The sequence below is a fragment of the Trichosurus vulpecula genome, chromosome 1 (assembly GCF_011100635.1).
Source record: "Trichosurus vulpecula isolate mTriVul1 chromosome 1, mTriVul1.pri, whole genome shotgun sequence".
Classification (NCBI taxonomy): domain Eukaryota; kingdom Metazoa; phylum Chordata; class Mammalia; order Diprotodontia; family Phalangeridae; genus Trichosurus; species Trichosurus vulpecula.
The window spans coordinates 55,305,230-55,326,455 of record NC_050573.1 but is presented as its reverse complement, the minus strand read 5'-3'; the positions used below and the strand labels follow the sequence as shown (position 1 = coordinate 55,326,455).

The 21,226-nt window shown below is 52.1% G+C and overlaps 1 protein-coding gene across 4 annotated transcripts in view; it reads left to right on the top strand.

The window, feature by feature from the left end:
- Positions 1-313: 313 nt before the first annotated feature.
- The window catches only part of PDE4C (phosphodiesterase 4C), a 34,818-nt gene continuing 13,905 nt past the window's right edge, over positions 314-21,226 (top strand). The window contains exons 1-6 of one of the 4 annotated variants that reach the window (XM_036756002.1): positions 314-480; positions 15,191-15,382; positions 16,133-16,169; positions 16,452-16,522; positions 16,615-16,667; positions 19,192-19,304. In XM_036756002.1, coding sequence (XP_036611897.1) covers positions 314-480; positions 15,191-15,382; positions 16,133-16,169; positions 16,452-16,522; positions 16,615-16,667; positions 19,192-19,304 — 633 coding nt within the window. Of the gene's footprint in view, positions 481-11,020; positions 11,181-15,190; positions 15,383-16,114; positions 16,170-16,451; positions 16,531-16,614; positions 16,668-19,191; positions 19,305-21,226 lie in introns of those variants that run through there. The other 3 variants (XM_036756019.1, XM_036756011.1, XM_036756028.1) reach the window with 3 other exon arrangements.

The following is a 21,226-nucleotide window of genomic DNA, read 5'->3' as shown; positions in this document are numbered from 1 at the left end:
TTCTGTTCTTCCGGCTGCCGCAGCAGCCGGCCTGACCCCCCGCTCCTAGTCCCGGGACCCCCCCGGAAGCCCCGCCCCGGCGACGGGCGGAGAAAAAGACCCGACGTGGAGAAAGGGACACAGATACACGGAGTGACACACTGAGAGGGGTGGGGGGGGGAGAGAGAGAGAGACAGAGACGGAGAGAGATACTCGCAGCCAGAGACACCCCGAGACAGAGATCTACACTCAGACAGAGACCCACAGACACCCAGAGAGAGCCAGAGAGAGTCCAGAGGCAGCAGTCTGGGAACCTTCGGGGGGCCAGCCAGTCATGCTGGGTGGGCAGCGCAGCCCCCCAGGCCCTGGCCCAGGCGGCCCCTCCTCACCAGTCGGGTCTCCCCGGGCTTCCCCGCGCAGCTCCCCCGGGCTCTTCAGGAAACTGCTGGTAAATCAGAGCATCCGGCTGCAGCGTCGCTTCACCGTGGCCCACCCTCTCTGGTGAGCGTAGCTCCCCACCTTGGGGACTACCCCAGGGATGAAGGGGGGTGGTCCCGGGAGGGAGGGATCTTTGGGACCTGCCAAGAAGACAAGTACCTAGACCCACATAGTAAGCCAGAGGGAGAGGAAAAAGACCGACAGAGGGACGCGGGCAGGTGTAGAGCAGGCAGAGACAGGGAGAGGCAGAGCCAGATGGCAAACTTGAGACCAAGGCCACGATACACATCCCCAGAACTCCAAAGATAGAGACGCAGAGATTAAAACTGAGAGCAGGAGACCTAGGCCTCCAGGCGGGGCAGAAAGAAACAGAAATAGACAGAGGCCAGTGGAAAGAGATGGAGACCCAGAAAGAGGCTAAAATCAGGTGCCAGAAACAGAGACTCAGAAAGAAACTAATAAAGAAAAAAGTGATGGGGATGGAGAGAGAGTAGGAAGCAAGTGACTGGACTCTGACACTGGGAGACTGGGATGCCGCTGGTGTCAGAGACAGAGGCAGGGGAGAGAGCGCAAAGGGGCAGAGAGAGGAACAGAAAGCTAGGCCAAGACGGGATGGGGGTGGAGGAGCAACTTCTGGCACAGGAGGTGGGGGTGTGGGTACTGTGTCCTTGTCCTCTCTCCTTTGGCTCAGTGGGACACTTGGCCCCACCCCATCCTTGGCTCTGGGACAGCTACTGAGAGCGCCTGGGTCCTCGTGGCACAGGCCCAGCCTAAGTGTCGGGCTAGGCTCTGACCCTGGGTATGGGAATGATAGGGAAACTCTCCTGCGGACAGAGTAGTGGAGGGCCTGGGGGAGGCCCCTGAAGACCCCAGACGTGAAATGTGTTTAGAACCAGGGACCGCTAGGCTCCCTCACCATGGGAGGACTTATGGCCCAAACTCACGTGGTTCTCTGCACCTGATATCACAACTCTGCTATTGGACCAACAGAGTCAAGACTTACCCCAAACCTCCCAATCTCTCCTTTTCTCCCCCTTTCCTGGCTGCCTCCCTCTGGCAGGACCAATCATCCCCATTATTAGACTCTATTTCTGAGTCTCAGGTGGAAGGGTCAAAAGCTTTGAATTCAGAGTCAGAGCGTCTAGGTTCAAAACCCAGTTCTGCTCCTGTGTGTTCTCTGGAAAGTCATTGAACTTCCCAGGGGCTCCAGTTACACCTCTGGAAAATGAGGGGCTTGAGCTGGGTCATCTAAGGGCCTTCCCAGCTTTAATCTACAAGAAATCTACTCCAGACCAGTTACTCAGTGGGAAACTGGCTCTATTTCCTCCCTAGGGCCAGGGAGTTTGGGGACAGGCACCTGGAGTTTAAAGATGCCCATTGTGGACTCACTTGCTGCTCCTCAGTTCCCAGGCCCTATAGGCCCTATTTTAATGCTCCAGACAAGTTGGCCCTGAATGGTTTCTCCCACCCCAGAACCAAGAGGGGACTGTCTCTTTCCCAGGCCTCCATCTGGTAGGAATCTCATAACAGTTCCCTTCCTTCTGCCTTAGTCTTCTTTCTAATCTCTGCACACATACCCCTCCCCTCCCCACCACACACACACATACACTTCTGCTCATTTGCTCCTGCCTCTAAGCTGTCAAATCAGACTGGGAAGAAAAAATAAATGGGGCTAGAGTTTCAGTTTGGGACTGGGGAAGGGAGGATAGAAAGAATCAAAAAGCAAATGCAGTCTCGGGCTCTGGTAAAGGAAGCCTGGTGTCCAGAATGAGGAAGGTGTTAGGAAGGACATCTATAAACTACAGATGGTACAGAGATAACCAGACTAGGAAAAGGCAATGCAAAGCCTGGAGAAAAGACTTGGGGTGGAGAGAGGGGAAGGGTTTGATGTAGGGGAGCATAATCACTGTCTTCAGGCATCTGAAGGATTGTCATGTGGAAGAACAATTAGCTTTCCTCTGCTTGTCTCCAGAGGGCAGATCTGGGAGCAACGGGGAGGCGGGGGTAGTTTCAGGCAGGCAGATTTTGGCTCCGTGTAAGGAAAAACTTACTATTTGAACTAGCCAAAAGTGGCCTGGCCTGCCTTGGGAGGTAGTGAGTTCCCCATCATTACAACCCTTCAACAAAGGCTACTTCCGGGGGATATTGTTGGGTGAATTCTTGGGCAGATGCAGGCCAAATGGGATGGTCTCTGAAGTCCCAGCTCCCATCATCATTGGAAAAGGAATGAAGCTCAGGTATAGAGTGGGAAGGGACTTTAGTTCAGCCAATCCAACTTCCTTTGTCTTGTGAATTTTACAGGGAAACTGAGGCCCAGAGAAGTTACTGACTTGTGCACAGTTGTAATGACCATAGGGGGCAGATCCCCCAACTTCAGCATAGGAGGCTATAGTCATTGTACCTCATTATAATAAGGGGAAAAAATGCTGCTTTTAGTCAGAGGCCTTGGGCTCAAAGCCTGCCTCTGGCGTGGGCTGCCTGTTTGATCTAGAAGTCACTTTGGTTCTCTGAGCCTCAGTTTCTTCATCTGCAAAATGAGGCCTTGGATTAGATGTCCTCTGAGCTCCCTTCCATCTCTAATGATCTATGATCCATCTAGGATCTTGTGGCTTTGGACTCCTTCTGTCGCTACCTTGGGTGCTGGCCTCTGACACTATTGGTTCTCAGGGTATGTCCTAAGAAACTTCACTAGGACCAAACTTTAAAGGACATAGAAGACAATCTTAGAGGAGTCTGTCATATCCTTCTTTCTGATTCTACTGGCCCTGGGTGGAGGTAGGGATGGAGGAAACATTAGGAGGAACTATATAGCTATATAGGGACAGGGAAGCTAGCATTTCTGTGCTTCAGGGGTTAGAAGCAAAGGGTCAGGGTCAGGCTTCTCTCCCAGGCCCTCTGAGCTCCAAGCCAGGGGTGAGCAGATGTGTAGCTCCTGAGGAGCCAGGCAGGGGGCCAACCGGCACAGTCTCAACTCCTCCCCAGCCCTGTAGGCACCTGCCTAAACAAGCAGGGAAGGCTCAACTGTTTGGCGTAGCTAGGGCCAGGGAAGTCTGGGCCTGGAAGCTTCAGTCCTCAGACAGCCGAGATTTCCAGTGGTTGCAGAAGTCTGAAGGGCAGGGCTTGGCCTGGCCCAGAAACCCCAGCTTTGGGAGAAAACAAAGAGGCTGGAACCCTGTCTGTAGGGTGGCACCCCACCCCCGGATCCGGAATGGGCGGGCAGCCAGGCAGAGGGCCAGAGGCTGGCCGCCAGGCTCTGACTCTGGCTTCAGCTGCAACAGCTCCACACTGGCCCCTTTGTGCCTGGGCTGGAGCCTCAGTGTGATAATATCAGCTGAAGCTCTAGGGCACCCCTAGGCCCAGGGTGCTCTGGGCGGGACCGGAACAGGGGGAGGGTGCTCAGGTGGGCCTGTGATAGATTGACTGAACATGTGGCATCTGTGCCTGAGTGAGTGTGTGTGTGTGTGTGTATTTCTGTGGTTATGTCTATATCTCTGTATATGAGTGGTTGAGGGAATATGCATAGCATAGTCTGTGAAGATGTATATTCCTGTAAGAGTGGCAAGTGCCTAAGTGTCTATCTCTGAGATTTTGGGGGAGGGATATGGAGACAGAGAAACAGAGATAAGATGTTGAGGAAGGGGAAGAGAGAGAGGCAGAGACAGAGACAGAAAGAGAGAGGAGCGAAGAGAGAGAGATAGGAAAGAGAGGAGAGACAAGAGAGAGCAAAGAAAGGAAGAAATAGGAGGGAAGACAGAGGAGAGGGAAGAGAAAGAGGAGAGACAGAGACAGAGAGAAGAAGAGAGAAGACAGACAGACAGAGAGAGTGTGTCTCTTCAAGCTGGTGCTCAGGTTTGAGAGTGATGTGTGCATGGGAGAAGCCATCCAACAGGCTTGCTGAGATGGTATAGCAAGTATTTGTTCTGGTTGGGATTGGTCTAAATGGCTGCAGAGGGCCCTCCATCTCTGAGCCTCTGGGTGTGTAGTCATCACTAATCAGCAAGCATTTGTAGAGTCCCTTCTCTCTGCTAGACATTGTGCTAGGTGAGGAAGATAGGAAGGCATCAAAATCCAGCGTTGATGGTGCAGTAGAGAGAATGGTGAACTGGAATTTGTTGGTGGTGGTGGTCCTTTGTTCTCAGAGAGCACCATGACTTCAGGAAGGAGATATCCTGACTTGCATGTGAATTGGATTTAAATGAGGCAGGGCTATGCAAAGTCACCAGCCTCACGATCTCCTCCAGAGCCATCTGGGTCCAGTGGCCAGATATAGATGGAGATGGCCAGGCCTGGAGTTTAGCCTGAGTTCAAATCCTGCCTCAGATAGCTGTGTGAAGATGGGCAAGTCACTTAATTTCTTTCATCCTCAATGTCCTTATCTTTAATACCTCACAAGGTCATGGTGGGGACCAAATGCTATATAAATGTAAGTGTCTGCTCTCAGGGAGATGACATTCTATGAGGAAACTAGGGATGTGTTTAAGTAAATACAAACTATGTACAGTAAATGTAAGGTGATTTCAGGGGGAAACCACTGAATCAGTCAATTAACAAGAATCTATTAATCACATACTGCATGCCAGGCATTGAAATAAGTCTCCACTCAGCTGCTAAAGTGATCTTCCTAAAGCCCAGGTCTGGCCAGGTTACCCCCACCCTCCACACACAATCAACTAGGATCAAATATAGAATCTTCTGTTTGGCTTTAAAAGTCCTTCAGCACCTCTCCCAAGGGCAGCTACGTGGCTTGGTGGTTAGAGAACTGACCCTGGAGTCAGGAGAACCAGAGTTCAAACTGATTTGATACTTACTAGCTATGTGACCCTGGGCAAGTCACTTAACCCCAACTGCCTCCAAACAAATAAACAAAACCTGTCCCCCTCCTATTTTGCACCTTACTCACTTCCCTTTAGTCCATGACCCAGCTACTCTGGCCTCCTTGATGCTCCTCACACAAGTCACTCTGTCTCTGGACTCCAAGCATTTTCCATGGTTGCCCCCCCCCCCTCCATGCCTCACATGCTCTTCCTCCTCCTCTCTGCTTCCTGACTTCCCCAGCTTCCTTCAAGTCTCAGATTAAATATGACCCTCTCTGAGAAACCTTTTGCATTTCTCTGTAATCTCAGTTTCAGGCGGGGGGTGTCCTCTGAGCTTCTCTCCAATTTATCCTGTGTGGACCTTGCACATATAAAGCTTTGTCCATGTGTGTCTGCCTCCCCCATTAAACTGTGATCTCCTTGAGGACAGAGACCATATCTTTGCCTTTCTCTGTATTCCAAGATGCTTGGCACACAGAAAACGCTTAATAGATGTCTGTTGACTCACTGGGCGCCAGGAATACAATTTACAAAGGAAAATGACTCTGCCTTCACAGAGTTTAGCAGTTTGGAATGAGTGACCTCAATGGAGATGAAAGGATAAGTGTTTTATATATAATGGAGATGCACGGGCTGCCCAGGGTCTCATTGTAGGGTCTAAAATCCTGCATGGAAGCAGCTTCATGCTTCAGTTGAAAGGGCACTCAATTTGGAGACCCAGGAACTGAGTTCAAATCCTGACTCTCCTACTTACTTGCATGACCTTGGGCAATCTACTCTTGGCCTCAGTCTTCTCATTTGTGAAATGAGAGGACAGGGCTGTATGGCTTCTGAAGTCCCTTTCAACTATGATCCTATTCCCTCCCCGGGGGAAGATAGCAACCCCTCCATCCTTTCTCATCCTTGTCCTTCCCGTATTCCTGTTCTGCCTCAGATCCCCCACTGAGGCCTTCTTACATGTCATGGGTACCAGTGCCTGCCTCAGCTGTTCATGCACATATCTTCTCTTGCTTTCGATACATGGCCAGCCCCATCTTCTTTTATGATCATTTATTTCCTCAATGATTTTCCTTCCAGCTTCTTAACCCTTTTTGTTTTGTGGGCCCCTTTGGCAGTCAGGAGAAGTCTAAGGACCACTTTCTCAGAATATTGTAATTAAGTGCATAAAAGAAAAGACATAGGACTACAAAGGAAATTGATCATATTGAAATATGGTAATAGAAATATATATTTTTTAAAAGCTCACAGGCCCCCTCCCTTAGGAAAAGCCTACCATAGCAGAGAGTTCTAGGCCTGATGTCAGGGACCTGGGTTCCTAGCCTGTCTCTCAACTCTATTGGCTGTGTAAATCTAGGCAACTAACTTGTTTAATTTCTATAGGTCCCAAGCAACTCCCTATAGGTTCTCTATTAAGTCATAGAGGGGTTGTAATATGTGTTGGTGATGGCACTTTTCCATGCCTGTGATAAAATCATGGATTCTTGCAAATATTGAGGTCAGCAATTATTATTGCTATTTTCCTTCCTGTGTTCCACCCAATGTCCAAAATCCAGACCTCTTGACCTACAGTACTACCTCGAGAGGCAACCTATTGGAGTGGGGAGTCCTGGGCTGGGTGTCAGAAGACCTGGGTGCCAGTCCGTCACTGACTGATAGAGGGACTTTCCACACCTGGAATTTCCCCATGATGATACAATCACACATCCTTCCTTTTTTTTCATATTCCTTATGCCACTTCTTATACATACGCATCACTGGTGGTATTGTGGTATCGCAGAGAGAATTCTGGACTTGAAGTCAGAAAGACCTGTGTTCATATTCCACCTTTAACACTAGCTGTTCAAGGTTGGAATGAAGGGGAAGGGAGAAAGGAATGAGCATTTACTAATCTCCTACAATGTGCCAAGCACTTTGCTAAGTGTTTTATAAATATTATCTCATTCGATCTTCACAAGAACCCTTAGAAATAGATTCCATCTTCCTCATTTTACTGTTGAGCAAAGGCAGAGATTAAGTTAATGTGTCTTGCCTGGGGTCACACACCTAGTAAATGAGTGAGGCTAGATTTGAACTTAGATTTTCCTGAGTCCAAGTTCAATCCACTGGGCCACTTTTACAGGGATGTGTTTTTTCAGTTGTGGGTTGGTCTATAAAATGGACACTGAGATCCCTTTCAACTGAGGTTCTGTGATTCTACTGATTATCATTAGAAATATACTGTATGCTACTTGCACACAGGGTGGGTCTGTCCACTCTCCTCTAGGTCACGATGATTACTTAGACCGTGATGTTCCAGAAGGTGTCAGGACAGGACCTGATTTTATGAGTGGCAGGGTTTGGGATAGGCTGTGCCTTGATCTTCTGAATGAATATTAAGATTAGGGTTAGAGGCCACGGGGGGGGGGGGGGGAGGGGGGGGCAGGGGAACACCAAGAATGCTGGTTCTGTTGGACTGTATGAAGAGAAGAAATGTGACATATGCCTGGAAAAGTAGTCTGGAGACAATTTGGGAAAGGTTTTAAATGCCAAATGAATGAAAGCGTGCGTAATTGAGCAGGAGACTGACATGGTTAGACCTCAGCTCAACTGCTGAGGACATAAGTATGAAAAATGATAGTCTCTCACCTCAGAGAGCTTATAATTAAAATGTTAATCCTGTCTTGCTAATCCCAGAGGCAGTATGGTACCGTGGAAAGACCTCTGGAGTCAGAGCATTTGGATCATCTAAATTCCAGCTGGACTAGTCACTATCTGTGTGTGACCCCAAGCAAGTCACTCAACCTCTGTGGGCCTCAGTTTCCTCCTCTGTAAAATAGCACAGAGGTTGGATCAGATGATTTTGGAAGTTTCTCCTAGCTCTGTCCATGATGTGATCTGATGGCTTGGCCTGTAGAGCATTGCTCTGGGGTGAGTATGATCCCAAGAGAGAAACCTTTGCCCCTAGGGCAAGGGTCAGGCTGAAACAGGGCAAGCCAAGATCCTCAAAGGTCCAGGGACTAAAAGCTGCTAAGAGGGAGGTCCTCCCAACCCATATTGAATTCTGGGAGAAGAAAAAACCATGGTCCTCATTAACTTTCCAGGTTGCTTCCTTCCCTGCCCAACTTTTCCAATAGGAAGGATTGGAAGCTGGCCCTAGGCCACTGGTGGATGTTATTAGAGATTCCTTTCCTGTGTGGAATAGTCTAGAAGTCCGAAGAAATCCCATCCAACTCTCAAATTGTGATTTTAGGCAAGTGAGTAGGGGAAAACAAGAAATCTCTGGGCTATGGATTGGGGGAAGGAAAAGGACCCTGGGTTAGAGGAAGGAGCAAAGTGTGTGAGTCCTCTTCGGACATTCAGCCCTGGGTCCGCAGCAGTGGCGCCTCATCCCGCCAGGGGGCACACAGCCCTTGTTCTTCCCTCCCCAAAGTCCCTTGGGTTTTTTGGAGGGGTAGGGGGGCGCTGGAGCTGGAAGACACGGCCGGGGAAGGAGGGTCGGGGGAGCAGGGCCGCCCCATCGGGACTTGCAGAGGGCCAATGACTGTGCTCAGAACCAGGCGCTGTGGGCCTCCAGCTTTGCGACCCAGTCCGTCCCCCACCCCCAACCCCCCGGCCGCCCCGCAGATCCTCCTGCGTCATGGAAAGCGCTGTCTCTGACCCTCAGGGCCCCCAGCGGCCCGGGCTGGGATGGGCCGGCATGGGCGGGGCGCGACGTCTGAGCTCCGGCTTTCTAGCTGGAAGTCCCAGTACTCCATCCCTCTCTCTACCCGGGCTGGGAGAACTTCATTAACCCTTCCTGCTCCCTGCAGGGTCTTTCTGCGAGTCTTCTCGGAGGGGGAAACTGAGTCAGAAGGCTAGGAGACTGGGGCTACCCCGGGTGGCTGGAGAACTGGCATTCTAACAGCGGGCGTTGCCTTTCCGCGCCCACTGAGTTCTAGGATCTTCCGATTCTCCTTCCGAGGCTCTCCATTCTCTGGAAAAGACCCTTTTCCCACCTTCAGTAGGTGCCCAAGCTCCTGGTCGGGGGTCTAAGCACTCCCCGGCCCTCTCGGCGAGGGCCAATCAGTGACTGAGCTTGCCGCGGCCCCGCCCCTCTCCCCACCCCCAGCCCCGGCAGGGAGGCTGAGGTCTGCCCTTCATAGGATTTCCACTCCCCATGTCTCCGGCCTGGCGCCAGTAGTCGGCGACCCCCAGCCCCCACGCCGCCGGTGTGGTCCCCTACTTCCCTGCCCCCCCCACACCCATCCCTCGCCCAGCCCATCTCTGGGAGGCCAAGCAGGCTTCTTCTGGACCTTGGGAGGTGTCGGCCTCCCCAGCGTGAGCCTCTATGTCTATTTCGAATAGTAGTAATTCCTATTGGGATTGCGCTTTTTTCGTGTCCCTTTGATCTACGCACCTCTGGGAGATAGGGGGTGCAGGCATTATTTTGCCCGTGTTCAGGCTGAGGCATAATAAAGAAGGAAATCCGTGACCTGGGTCTCCTGACTACAAGGCTAGGGTTCTTTCCTGGGCATCACGGCATGGGCATGAATCTGAATGTACCAGTGTGTATCAGTCAATCGACAAGCATGGATTAAGCGCCTACTATGTGCCAAGTTCTGGGCTAGAATCCAGAGACGGGGTTAGGGACTGGACCCGTGATGTCATTGCTATAGGGAAACTCTCTCTGCCTGTCTTGGTGGGCATCTCCTTTACAAATTATATAGTCTTAGCACACTCGGAGATAAAAGAAAAATGAAACAATCCTTTCCCTCAAGCAGCTAACTTTCATTCCAGCGGGTGAAATGATACGTACACAAATAAGCATTTACAAAATTCATACAGTACAGTAAATACAAGGCAACAAGCAGAAAGCTGGAAACTGGGGGATCATGAAAGGCCTCCGGAAGGAGGTAGCCTTTGAGCTGGGCTTGGATTCCATGAGGGAGAGGTGAGGAGAGAGTGCGTTTCAGTCGTGGGGGACAGCGTTTGCAAAGGCAGGAGGCAGGAGATCGTATGTCATGAGATGAAAATGTATGAGGAACAGCAAGAAAACGAGTTTTGAGTGAAGGGGAAGAATGTGCAAAAGGCTGGAAGGATGGGCTCAAGTCAAACTGTGAAGTCTAAATGCCGAGCTTCAGCGTTTGGCAGCATCGGTGAGTGTCTGTGTGCATCCGTATGTGGTCGGTGTGCATCACTATGTGGTCAGTGTGAGGGTGTCCGGCTGGGTGCGCGTGTGCGCGGACACGTCCCCGGACTGACCTTCCCCTGAGCCCCCGGGCTTCCCCGGCCTCAGACTCTCCTCCCCCTCCCCCGCCCCCGGGCCGCCCAGTCTGGCTTTTTAACCCTTCCCTAGCTTCTGGCGTTGAGCTCGGCTGCATTCTGGGTCCGGGGTCTCTGGGCAGCGCAGAGTTAAGAACGAAAGGGTGACGTCACGGCGGGGGCTGGCCGGAGCGCGCGGCCGGAGGGAGGGAGGGACGAGGGGAGGGGGGCGCGTGGCCGAGTTCGGCTACCCCGGAGCGCGGCGCGCGCCCCCCACCCCACCCCCCCTCCCCTGCTGGGCCGGGGATCCTCGCTCTGCTAGGCGCTGCCCAGCCCGGAGCGCCAGACGGGAGGGGGCTGTGGGAGGCGGAGGGGAGGAGTCCCGAGCATGCGCCCCCAGCCCATAGCCCCCAGCCCTGAGCGCAGCGCAGCGCGGCGGCCCGCGGCTCCTCCGGCCCGAGCCGCGAGCCATGTCCCCGCCGCGCTCCGGGGCCCCCAGCAGCTGCTGCGAGCGCCGCTGCCTCCCGGGGAGGAGGAGGCGGAGGGGGCGGAGGCGAAGGCGCAGAAGGCGTGAGTCCCGCGCTCCGGCCCCGGCGCCGCTATGAACCTGCCGCCGGGCAGCGGGGGCGGCCCCCCGACCCCGCTGCGCCTCGGCGGCGGCGGCGCCCACCTCCTCGGCTCGCCCTGCGCGGTCAACCGGCCCATTGACATCGTGGGGAAGCGCCGACGGTAACGCCCTGGGGGCGGGCTGGGAGCCCCGATCGGGACCCGGAGGGAGGTTGCGGGAGCGGGGCTTCCAGTCTTGCCTCACGTCCTGGGTTCTGCGTGGAAGGGCCTCTCCAGCTCGGTCGTTTCGTGTTCCACGTTCTGAGGTCCTTTCCAGCTCGGGCGATCTAAGTTGGAAGGTCCCTTCCAATTCTAAGGACCATCCCTTCCAGTTCTAAGGACCATCCCTTCCCACCTCTGCTATTGGGATCTAAGGTCCCTTTCAGTTCTGACGTTCTCTGTTCTAAGGACCCTCCTTCCTATCTCTGCTATTAGGATCTAAGATCCCTTTCAGTTCTGACGTTCTCTGTTCTAAGGACCCTCCCTCCTAGCTCAGCTATTAGGATCTAAGATCCCTTTCAACTCTGACGTTCTCCCTTCTAAGGACTCTCTCAGCTCTGGCAGTCTAAGTTCTAAGGTCCCTTACACTTCTGACATTCTTTGTCCTTTGACACACAGATATACAACTCTGACATTCTGGGATCTATGATCCAAGGACCCTCCTAGATCTGACATTCGGTGTTCTAAGGTCTGGTGCCTTCTACATCAGACATTCAGGATTTATTTCAACGTCCCTTTCAGTGCTCAAATTCTGCATTACAGGGGTCCTCCCAGCTCTGATAGTATATTCTAAGGACTGTTCTGCTCAATTGGGAATCGGGATAAGCACCTTGGGGACTGGGATCCTGGAATGGGAACCTGTGTCATCTTGGGCAAGCCTGTTTCCCCCGGACTTTATTTCGCCAGTTCTGACACTGTTCTGATGCCCCTTTATGTTCAGAATCTCTGTGGAAGCTATGGGTACCACGTGGATAGGGAGAAGCAGGGGCTGCAGCTGTCTTTTGACCTAAGATTAGCCCCAGGGGGAGGGGGGAAGGAGAGGGAACAAGAGACTGAGAAAGGGAAATCTGATTGGCTTTAGAAAGATGAGGGGCCACTTAGAGAGAGGTGCCCCCTGAAAAGGAAGGACCTTCCCTGGCTTTCCTGATTGGGAAGAGATGAACGGTTAGGGGCACACTGGGGTGATCTGACTGCTCCAACCTGGGGTAGCCTGGGCTCGTGGTGGCCCTGGAGGGACAGAAGTCCAGGCCAACACTGGTCCTGGGAGTTTTGCCAGCCCCAGGGGACTGCGAAGGGGCAAGGTCAGTACCCTGGGGGAGAAGGAGGAGGGGGAAGGAAGGGGAGAGAGGTTGAAATAACAGGACCACTGGGCCCCAGAACTCACCTACATACAGACCTGGCTCCTCCTTACTCCCCAAGGCTTCCCTTGGCTGTCTTCCTCAGAGATCATGACGTGGTGGAAAGAACACTACTTGACCCCTTCCAGGAGTAGGCCTCAGGTGCGAAGTTGGATTGGGAAAAGGAGATACCTACACCACAGACACACAGTGCAGATAGATAAAACATATGGCATATATACAGACATGCATTTAGGTATGAGGGCACACATGAAGCCAGAGACAAAGGAATGTACAGATCTCCATGCCCACAAACACATGGCCACACAGACACAGGGTGTGTGTGTGTGTGTGTGTGTGTGTATTAGAATGGAAGCCCTTTGAGGGCAGTAATTGTTTCACATTTGTCTTTGCATCTCCAGAGCCTTATACTTTGTAAGTCCTTAATAAATGCCTATTGATTAATTTCCTTCCAGACAACTCAGCTACACCTACACAGAGACCCATTAGGGTGTTGCTCTCATACCATATATGTGTGTGTGAGCCCCCCAAGCATACTACTGGTACGTGTCCTGGCCCATGCCCTGGCATGTATACTACCATAGGCCTTGGCACACATACTGGTACCTGCTGTGGTGTACACAAACACTGGGCTGGCATACCCTCTAGCATATCCATTTCAGCAGTGCACATTCTGCTACAAACCCTGGCACACATATTGGTACATGCACTAATACACGCTGACCCATGCCCTGGGGTACACAAACACTGTCACATGCTCTGGAGCACACACACACACACACACACACACACACACACACACACACACATGCCAGCAGTGCTCCCTGCAGCCTCTGCTCCTCAGAGATGGTCTCACCACAGGTTTTCAGGGTGGATGTGGTTTCCGGAGATGTAGCATAGCCCCTCCCCCACCCACCCACCCTGAACTCCAGGCTGGGGGTAGGGAGCAGGATAGGAAGAGCAGTTCTTTGGAACCTCAAGTCCCCAAAAGGATTCAGTGTTCCTGGCCAGGGCGGGGGGCACGGAGACCTGACCACCCTCCAGTCCCTGCATTCCTTATCGCCCCACCCCAGTCTTCATGCACCCCAGACACAGCTGCCCAGGCCTAAGCTCCAAGGACTCAGGGAATGTGGCCCTGGACTTCTGTGGAGAAATGGAAGGGAGAGAGAAGAATGAAGGGATGGGACCCTGGGGCACCACCCTTAGCTCTTCTGCCCTGGATTGGAGAAGGAAGGAACAGGGATCTGAGCAGGCCATAGACTGTGATGAAGAGGAGAAGGAGAAGGCTCACACCAAGTCCTGGGAATGCAGACCTGCTGCATCACCTTGGGCTCTGTTGGTCAATTACTTGGGGAGGTGGGGAATCCTCCTTGCTGGGCCTAAGTTGGCCTCTGAGACTCTGTCATATACTATCAATGGAACAGGAGGTAATGGAGAGGAAGACAGATGTTCCTCTGTGAATTGCTTAAGATACCACCATGCAAGCTTCCCTGAGTCTCTCTCTGTCAGTCATGATCTTCCCCTTCTCACTGGGCCTTCTTTGCCCCTTCTCGATACATTTACTGTGTGATGTAGTACCCTCTTGTTTGGGTTATACTAGGAGAATCAAGAGAGCAGGGGCCAACTTTGTATTTCTGTATACAGTAGGCACTTGATACATGTTTACTGCACGATCATTAGATTGCTGGGGGAAAAAAAACCTTTCATCTGAGGGACTCCCTTGGAAGAGGGAGCAGATCTGTTCTGCTTGGCTTCAGAGGACAGGATCAATCACAATGAGGAGAAATTGGGCAGTCTTAGGCTCTGTAAGGAAAAACTAGCTTTGTAGTCAGAACTATGCCTACATGGGATGGACTGTTTTGAAAGGTAGAGAGTTTCCTGTCACTGGAAGTCTTCAAGAAGAGCCCACTTCCATTCAGCAAACATTTGTTGAGCCCCTAGAATGTTCAAAGCACTGTGGTAGGCCCCAAGGATACAGAGAAAAATTAATCAGCCTCTTTCTCCTCTAAGGAGTTTATGTTGTGGGGGGCAGGGGCTGGAGGTATCAGGGGTTAGGGATGGGACGCTCCTCAGGGATGTTGTAAAGGCCTTTACTGTTGGGGTATGGATTGAACGCAACATCCTGCAGCTCTGAGCAGTAAGCCTAGAAGAAATAAGACCTAGGCAGGAAACCATAAATGCAGCATCTCTCTGTGTGACCTTGGGAATGTCCTTTCCCCCTTTCTGGCCCTTAGTTTCTTTATTTGTTAAAAAAAAAAAAGTTTGAAGTAGATGATCCCTAAGCCCTCATCTGTCCCTAATAAGGTCCGGCCTCTTGAGCCCTGTCTTCCTCTCCAGTGAGAACTTGCGGCCTCTGGGTGACTCATTCCTTCCTTCTCAAGGATGGGTCATCTGGGACCTGAGACAGCCCAACCCATCTATCTCCTGGATGCAGAGGCTGACTTCCCAGGGCAAGGCCAGGATATTGACCCCTGGCTTTAGGGATCTAGGGAAGGTCAGATAGCCACAAGGTAGAATAATGGGACTGGAGAACTCCGGGAGCTCCGAGCTTGGCCAGCCTGGGCATGTAGCCAGGCAGAAGTCTTCTTAGCATGGAGCTTGGTAGGGGGCTCATTCCACAGTGGCTACACTTCCCTGAGTGGCCCTGCCAGTGGGGAATGTCCTGCCAATTTCCATGCCATAGTGAAAAATGGGGCAAGTTTTTTGGGTGGGAGGAGGACTTCCAATTCTCTGTTCCTTCCTCTCAGCTGCCTTTGCTTTTCCCCCTGCCCATAGCTTTGATCTTGAGAATGGCCTGTCTTCGGGAAGGAGCCCACTGGATCCACAGACCAGCCCTGGCTCGGGCCTCGTCATCCAAGGCAGCTTCCCTCACAGTCAGAGGCGAGAGTCTTTCCTCTACCGATCAGACAGTGACTATGACCTCTCCCCCAAGGCCATGTCCCGGAACTCCTCTATTGCCAGTGACCTGTGAGTACCTCCTTGGGCTGGGGGGAGGGCACTGGAGGTAGGGCAGTGTCAGAGAGGGTCCTGGGAGAGAGTCCTTTGTTCCTAGATGTCTTTGTTGGATGAAGGGGTGGGGACTGAGAGAGAAGGGTCCAAATGTTGCAGCATTGAATAACAGTTCACACCTGGGTTCCAGCCCATTCTCCCAAGGACTCACCAGGTGACCAACCCTTGGCCAGTGAGTTTTCCCTTCTACAAATAAGGGCATTGAACTTCATGTTCTCCCAGTTCCCTTCTTTTCTGGTACGCTGATTCTGTCATATATGGAGCAGATCATAAAGCCAAGCTGAAGAAGGGAGAAGGGGGGATATTCCTGGAGAGGAGAGATCATGGTGCTATTGTAGGTAATCAAAAGGGCTCCCTGGAGGAGGCAGGACAGCACCTAGCTTTTCTTACCCATAGGCCAAATTCTATAAGCATCTGTCAAATGAATAACCGAAATGAGGTCTAGAAGGATGAATAGATTTGGAAAGGGGGATGGAAGAGCAGAGGGTGGTAATTAAGAAGGAAATTTGTAGCTATGTGGACACAGGTAAGGGCTCTTCCAGTGAGTATGCAGGCTTCTAGTCAGCAGCTTAGTGAGAGATGAGTAGATAGAGAATTTGAGTGGAGACAGATTGTGGAGAGTCTCAAATGCAGATGCCCACCTGGCCCTCAATTCTGCCTATTTTCTCCCTCACTGTCTGCCTTACACAGACTTTCTCTCTCCTGCAGACATGGAGAAGACATGATTGTGACCCCATTTGCCCAGGTGGGTACAAGCCGCTTCCATGGCCCCTGCTATAGGGAAAAGGTTGGGGAAGAGGGGGAGGTTGTGGAGTGGACGGGGGCAGAACTCAGAACTCCCCGTTCTCTCTGGTCCTGCCCAAGGGCTGCTAAAGATTCCCGTCCTCCCTTCTCTGGCCAGCCACTGATTGTCTCTCACCTAAATAGTCCTGGCCCAGGGTCCACTCTTCCCCACCCTGGCTAAGCAGGGATGCTGGAGTGGGCTCCTTGGGCAGGGAGGTTCAGTGGGTGGTGCCTCCCCTCCCAGGTCTTAGCCAGTCTACGAACCGTCAGGAGCAACTTTGCCGTGCTGACTCGCCTACAGGACCGCGTGGCCAAGTGAGCGCGTGCGTGTATGGAGGGTTGGGGATGGGGCATTTGGGGTGCAGCCAGCCTGGCCTGACCCTAAGTTGGCCCTCTGTATTCCACAGGAGAGTGTCAAGCAGTAACCCACCTTCTGGCTGCCGGGCTGCACCGCTCCCAGGTAAGTAGTCAATAATCTTAGCTGCTGCCTTTTTATTTCTGAAGACTTGGATTCTAAGTCTGAGTATCCTCTGCTGTCTCCACCATCTATTTCCCTAGGTCAGTGGGAAAGTCCTCCCATATCATTCCTTATCTTTCACTCACTCACACACACACACACACACACACACACACATTCTCTCTCTCTCTCTCTCTCTCTCTCTCTCTCTCTCTCTCTCTCTTTCTCTCTCTCTCTCTGTCCCCACCCCTGCTTTGGGGACAGCTGTGGAAGCCAGCAATGCTTCCACTATCCCCCTGCCTCCAGCTGGGAACTTCCCCTTGCCTCCCCCGCCCCAGTTGTCTTCCCAGGGAGATAGGGGCAAAACATTATCCCCAACGAGCCCCCAGGGCCCCTTTCCCAGCCTCACCTCCCACTGCCACCTTTACTGTTTGCCAATCAGGTTTGCAGGGATGTTTCTTTACTTCATTTTTAAAAATTTTCATTGCCATCTTGTTTTTACATTAACTAGATTTTCCCACACATCCCGTCTCCCTACTTCCACTCTGAGAGCCTCCCGTATAGCTAAGAACAGAAAGGGACAAAAAAACCAATTCGACAAAACTAACCAACATCCACCAAGTACAATTTCAGGCCTGTTTCCAATAGTGACTTGGAAATAGGGTCTGAACTCTGGACTCAAAATCGATGAGTGCTAATTTGCATAAGATTGGCAGCAAGTTCAGGAAGGTAGTAGGAATAGGGAGTATAAACCCTGATAATGATGATAGCTAAGAGGGACCTTAAGAACAGAGAATGTCAGCTCTAGGTAGAACCTTAGAACCCAGGATGTCAGACCTGGGAGAGCCCTTAGAGCATAGAATGTCAGACCTGAGAGAGCCCTCAGGACAAAGAATGTCAGAGCTGGGAGGGCCTTAGAACACAGGATGTCAGAGCCAGGAAGGCCCTTAGAACACAGGATGTCAGGGCTGGGAGGGCCTTAGAACAAAGAATGTCATGTCTGGGAAGGCCTTTAGAACCCAGAATGTCAGAGCTGGGAAGGTCCTTAGAACACAGGATGTCAGGGCTGGGAGGGCCTTAGAACCCAGAATGTCAGAGCTGGGAGGGCCCTTAGAACATAGGATGTCAGGGCTGGGAGGGCCTTAGAACAAAGAATGTCAGAGCTGGGAGGGCCTTTAGAACCCAGAATGTCAGAGCTGGGAAGGTCCTTAGAACACAGGATGTCAGGGCTGGAAGGGCCTTTAGAACACAGGATGTCAGGGCTGGGAGGGCCCTTAGAACACAGGATGTCAGGGCTGGGAGGGCCTTAGAACAAAGAATGTCAGGTCTGGGAAGGCCTTTGGAACCCAGAATGTCAGAGCTGGGAAGGTCCTTAGAACACAGGATGTCAGGGCTGGGAGGGCCTTAGAACAAAGAGTGTCAGAGCTGGGAAGGTCCTTAGAACACAGGATGTCAGGTCTGGGAAGGCCTTTAGAACCCAGAATGTCAGAGCTGGGAAGGTCCTTAGAACACAGGATGTCAGGGCTGGGAGGGCCTTCAGAACAAAGAATGTCAGAGCTGGGAGGGCCTTAGAACACAGGATGTCAGAGCCAGGAAGGCCCTTAGAACACAGGATGTCAGGGCTGGGAGGGCCTTAGAACAAAGAATGTCAGGTCTGGGAAGGCCTTTAGAACCCAGAATGTCAGAGCTGGGAAGGTCCTTAGAACACAGGATGTCAGGGCTGGGAGGGCCTTAGAACCCAGAATGTCAGAGCTGGGAGGGCCTTAGAACAAAGAATGTCAGGTCTGGGAAGGCCTTTAGAACCCAGAATGTCAGAGCTGGGAAGGTCCTTAGAACACAGGATGTCAGGGCTGGGAGGCCCTTTAGAACCCAGAATGTCAGAGCTGGGAGGGAATCACAATTAGACATTATTTAGTCCAGGGGTAGGGAACCTTTAGCCTTGAGGCCACATGTGGCCCTCTAGGTCCTCAAGTTTGGTCCTTTGACTTAAGTTTAAGACTTAGAGGGCCACATGTAGCCTCAAGGCCAAAAGTTCCCCACCCCTGATCTAATCTAACCCCTTCATATTACATATGGAGAAACTGAGGCCCAGAGAACATAAACGACTTGCCAGAGGACCCCCGCCAAGTCAGTGGCCAACCAAGGACCCAGCCCCAGGTCTCCTGAGTTCCACAACACCACGCTGCCAACAGATCATTTGGTCCAAATGCTTTGCTCTTATAGAGAAGCAAAAAGAGGCCAGTTCATGTTGGGGTGGAATTTGAACCTATGTCTCTTCACTCCCAAATCCAGTGCTCTTTCCATTGTCCCACACTTCCTTTAGTCTACTGGAGCTAGAGAAACAGAAAGAGTATAGATCCAGACCCCCCCAGAGCAGTTAAATTACTTAGCCTCCCTGAGTTAGTTGGGGGAGCTGCCTCAAGACAGCCACAAATACTTGCCCACCCAGTCCTAGGTCCCAGAGTTCCTGGGGGTAAAGAGCTGGTATTAGAGAGACCAACCAGTGACCCACAGATCCCTCCTGCAGAGGATGCCTGCCAGAAGCTGGCCATGGAGACCCTGGAGGAGCTGGACTGGTGCCTGGACCAGCTGGAGACCCTACAGACCCGGCACTCTGTCAGCGAGATGGCCTCCAACAAAGTGAGTCAGCACTGGCTTCCCCTGGGAGGCTCAGCCTGAGGGCTAGGGTCCCAGCCGGCCTCCCCCTCAGCCCTTCCACTCTGAACACACTCATGCAATAGGGCTTTAAAAATAGAGAATGTCAGACCTGGTGAGCCCCTCAGAGCACATTGTGTCGGAGAACCTACCTCCCCCAACTCCCACCCCCTATATTTATAGAAAGGGAAACTGAGGTCCAAAAGGGGGATGGCCCTTATTCAATACCAGAGCATTAGTAGCTGAGCTGGGACTAGAACCTTGGTCACTGTACTCTCTGGCATGGGGCCTTTCCCCTCCCCACCACAGTTGTGAAGGCCTAGCCGTTCCCCAGCCCCCGCCCCCTTCCTGTTTGCTCCGCAGATGTGTTCGTGGTCGGCCAGGCACAGCTGGCTCTGTGCGTCATTGGCTTTTTCTCCCCATCCCTCTGAAGCAGATTTAAAACCCCAACCGACAAAGAAACAAGACCTCCCTGGCTAAACCCAGATGGGCTGGGCCTGGCATCCCTCAGAGCCCAGGAGGCAGCCTCTGCTGCCCATGGAGGGGTGGGGAGGGGAGGGGCAGGGCGAGGGAGGTCACTCCCGAGAGTTTTTGGATGGTTCTGTGTCTATCCTTCCTCGTGCATCTGTGTGGGGTAAGTTAGGATGGGCTAGTGACAGCCCTCACCCCCTACAGACACCCATATATGTTTGAAGCAAATTCAATACCTGAAAATCCAGAAATCAGCTTGAAGGATGAACTTGTGAAGGAATTCAGCCGGGCATAAAATGCACTTTGAGAAGAGATTAGATTTACATGGGCATTTGCATTAAATACTGGTCTGTTGCACAAAGTGAGGTCCACCCCTCGAGACTGTTCCACCTGGCTCTGGATGCAGCTGCTGGGGGCCAGAGAGAGCCCATGAGGCCAGGCTGAACCATCTCCCCCATCTTCTCCCCCCTGGTCAGTGATGCCTGAGGCCAGGCACTAAAGGAAAAAAGAAAGGGAGCCCATGGGACCTGAGGGTGCTCTTTCCCCAGGTGTTGTATCAAGGCAACCTACATTATGCTCTAAAGAGGGAGTGGGGAAAGAGAACTGCCTTAGGTGGGGGAAGCCCTGTTATTTCTTCAGAATCCTCAGAGAGTTTTCTGGAAGTGAGGGAAGGGCAAGGGTGATGAGGGAGAGGGGATTAGATCTCTAAAGTAGGTTATGAGAACCTTTGGTATGCCAGATATTAGAACTGGGCAAGATCTTAGAATTGTTGAATGTCAGAGCTGGGAGGGCCCTGAGAACATAGAAGGTCAGAGCTGGGGGGGTGGCACTCTTAGAGCACAGAATGTCATAGCTGGGAGGGTTCTTAGAACACAGAATGTCATAGCTGGAAGGGTTCTTAGAACACAGAATGTCATAGCTGGGAGGGTTCTTAGAACACAGAATGTCAGAGCTGGGAGGGCCCTTAGAACACAGAATGTCAGAGCTAAGAGGCCCCTTAGAACACAGGATGTCAGAGCTGGGAGGGTCCTTAGAACACAGAATGTCAGGGCTGGGAGGGTCCTTAGAACACAATGTCAGAGCTAGGAGGGGTCTTAGAGGCCATTTGGTAGAGACTACTCATCTTACAAAGAAAAAAGCTTAGTGAGAGAAAGAAAAGGTTTTTGGCAGGGTGATGACAGGAGGGAACCTCAGGATGGTGGCTCTTTCTCCAGGCTCCAAACCACTCATGCCCAGATATCTCTTCCTCTCTAAGAGGACACTGAGGCACAGTCCCATTTGGGGGCCCCTCAAACAAGCCAATGAAGGGGATTGGGTTATAACCCAAGCACCCTAGCACCCAGGCTATACTGGGCCCTCTACAAAGGAGACATCTTCCTCCTTTCCTGGACATGAGGTTTCCGAAGACTATAGACTCCCCATTGGAGTTACAGGAA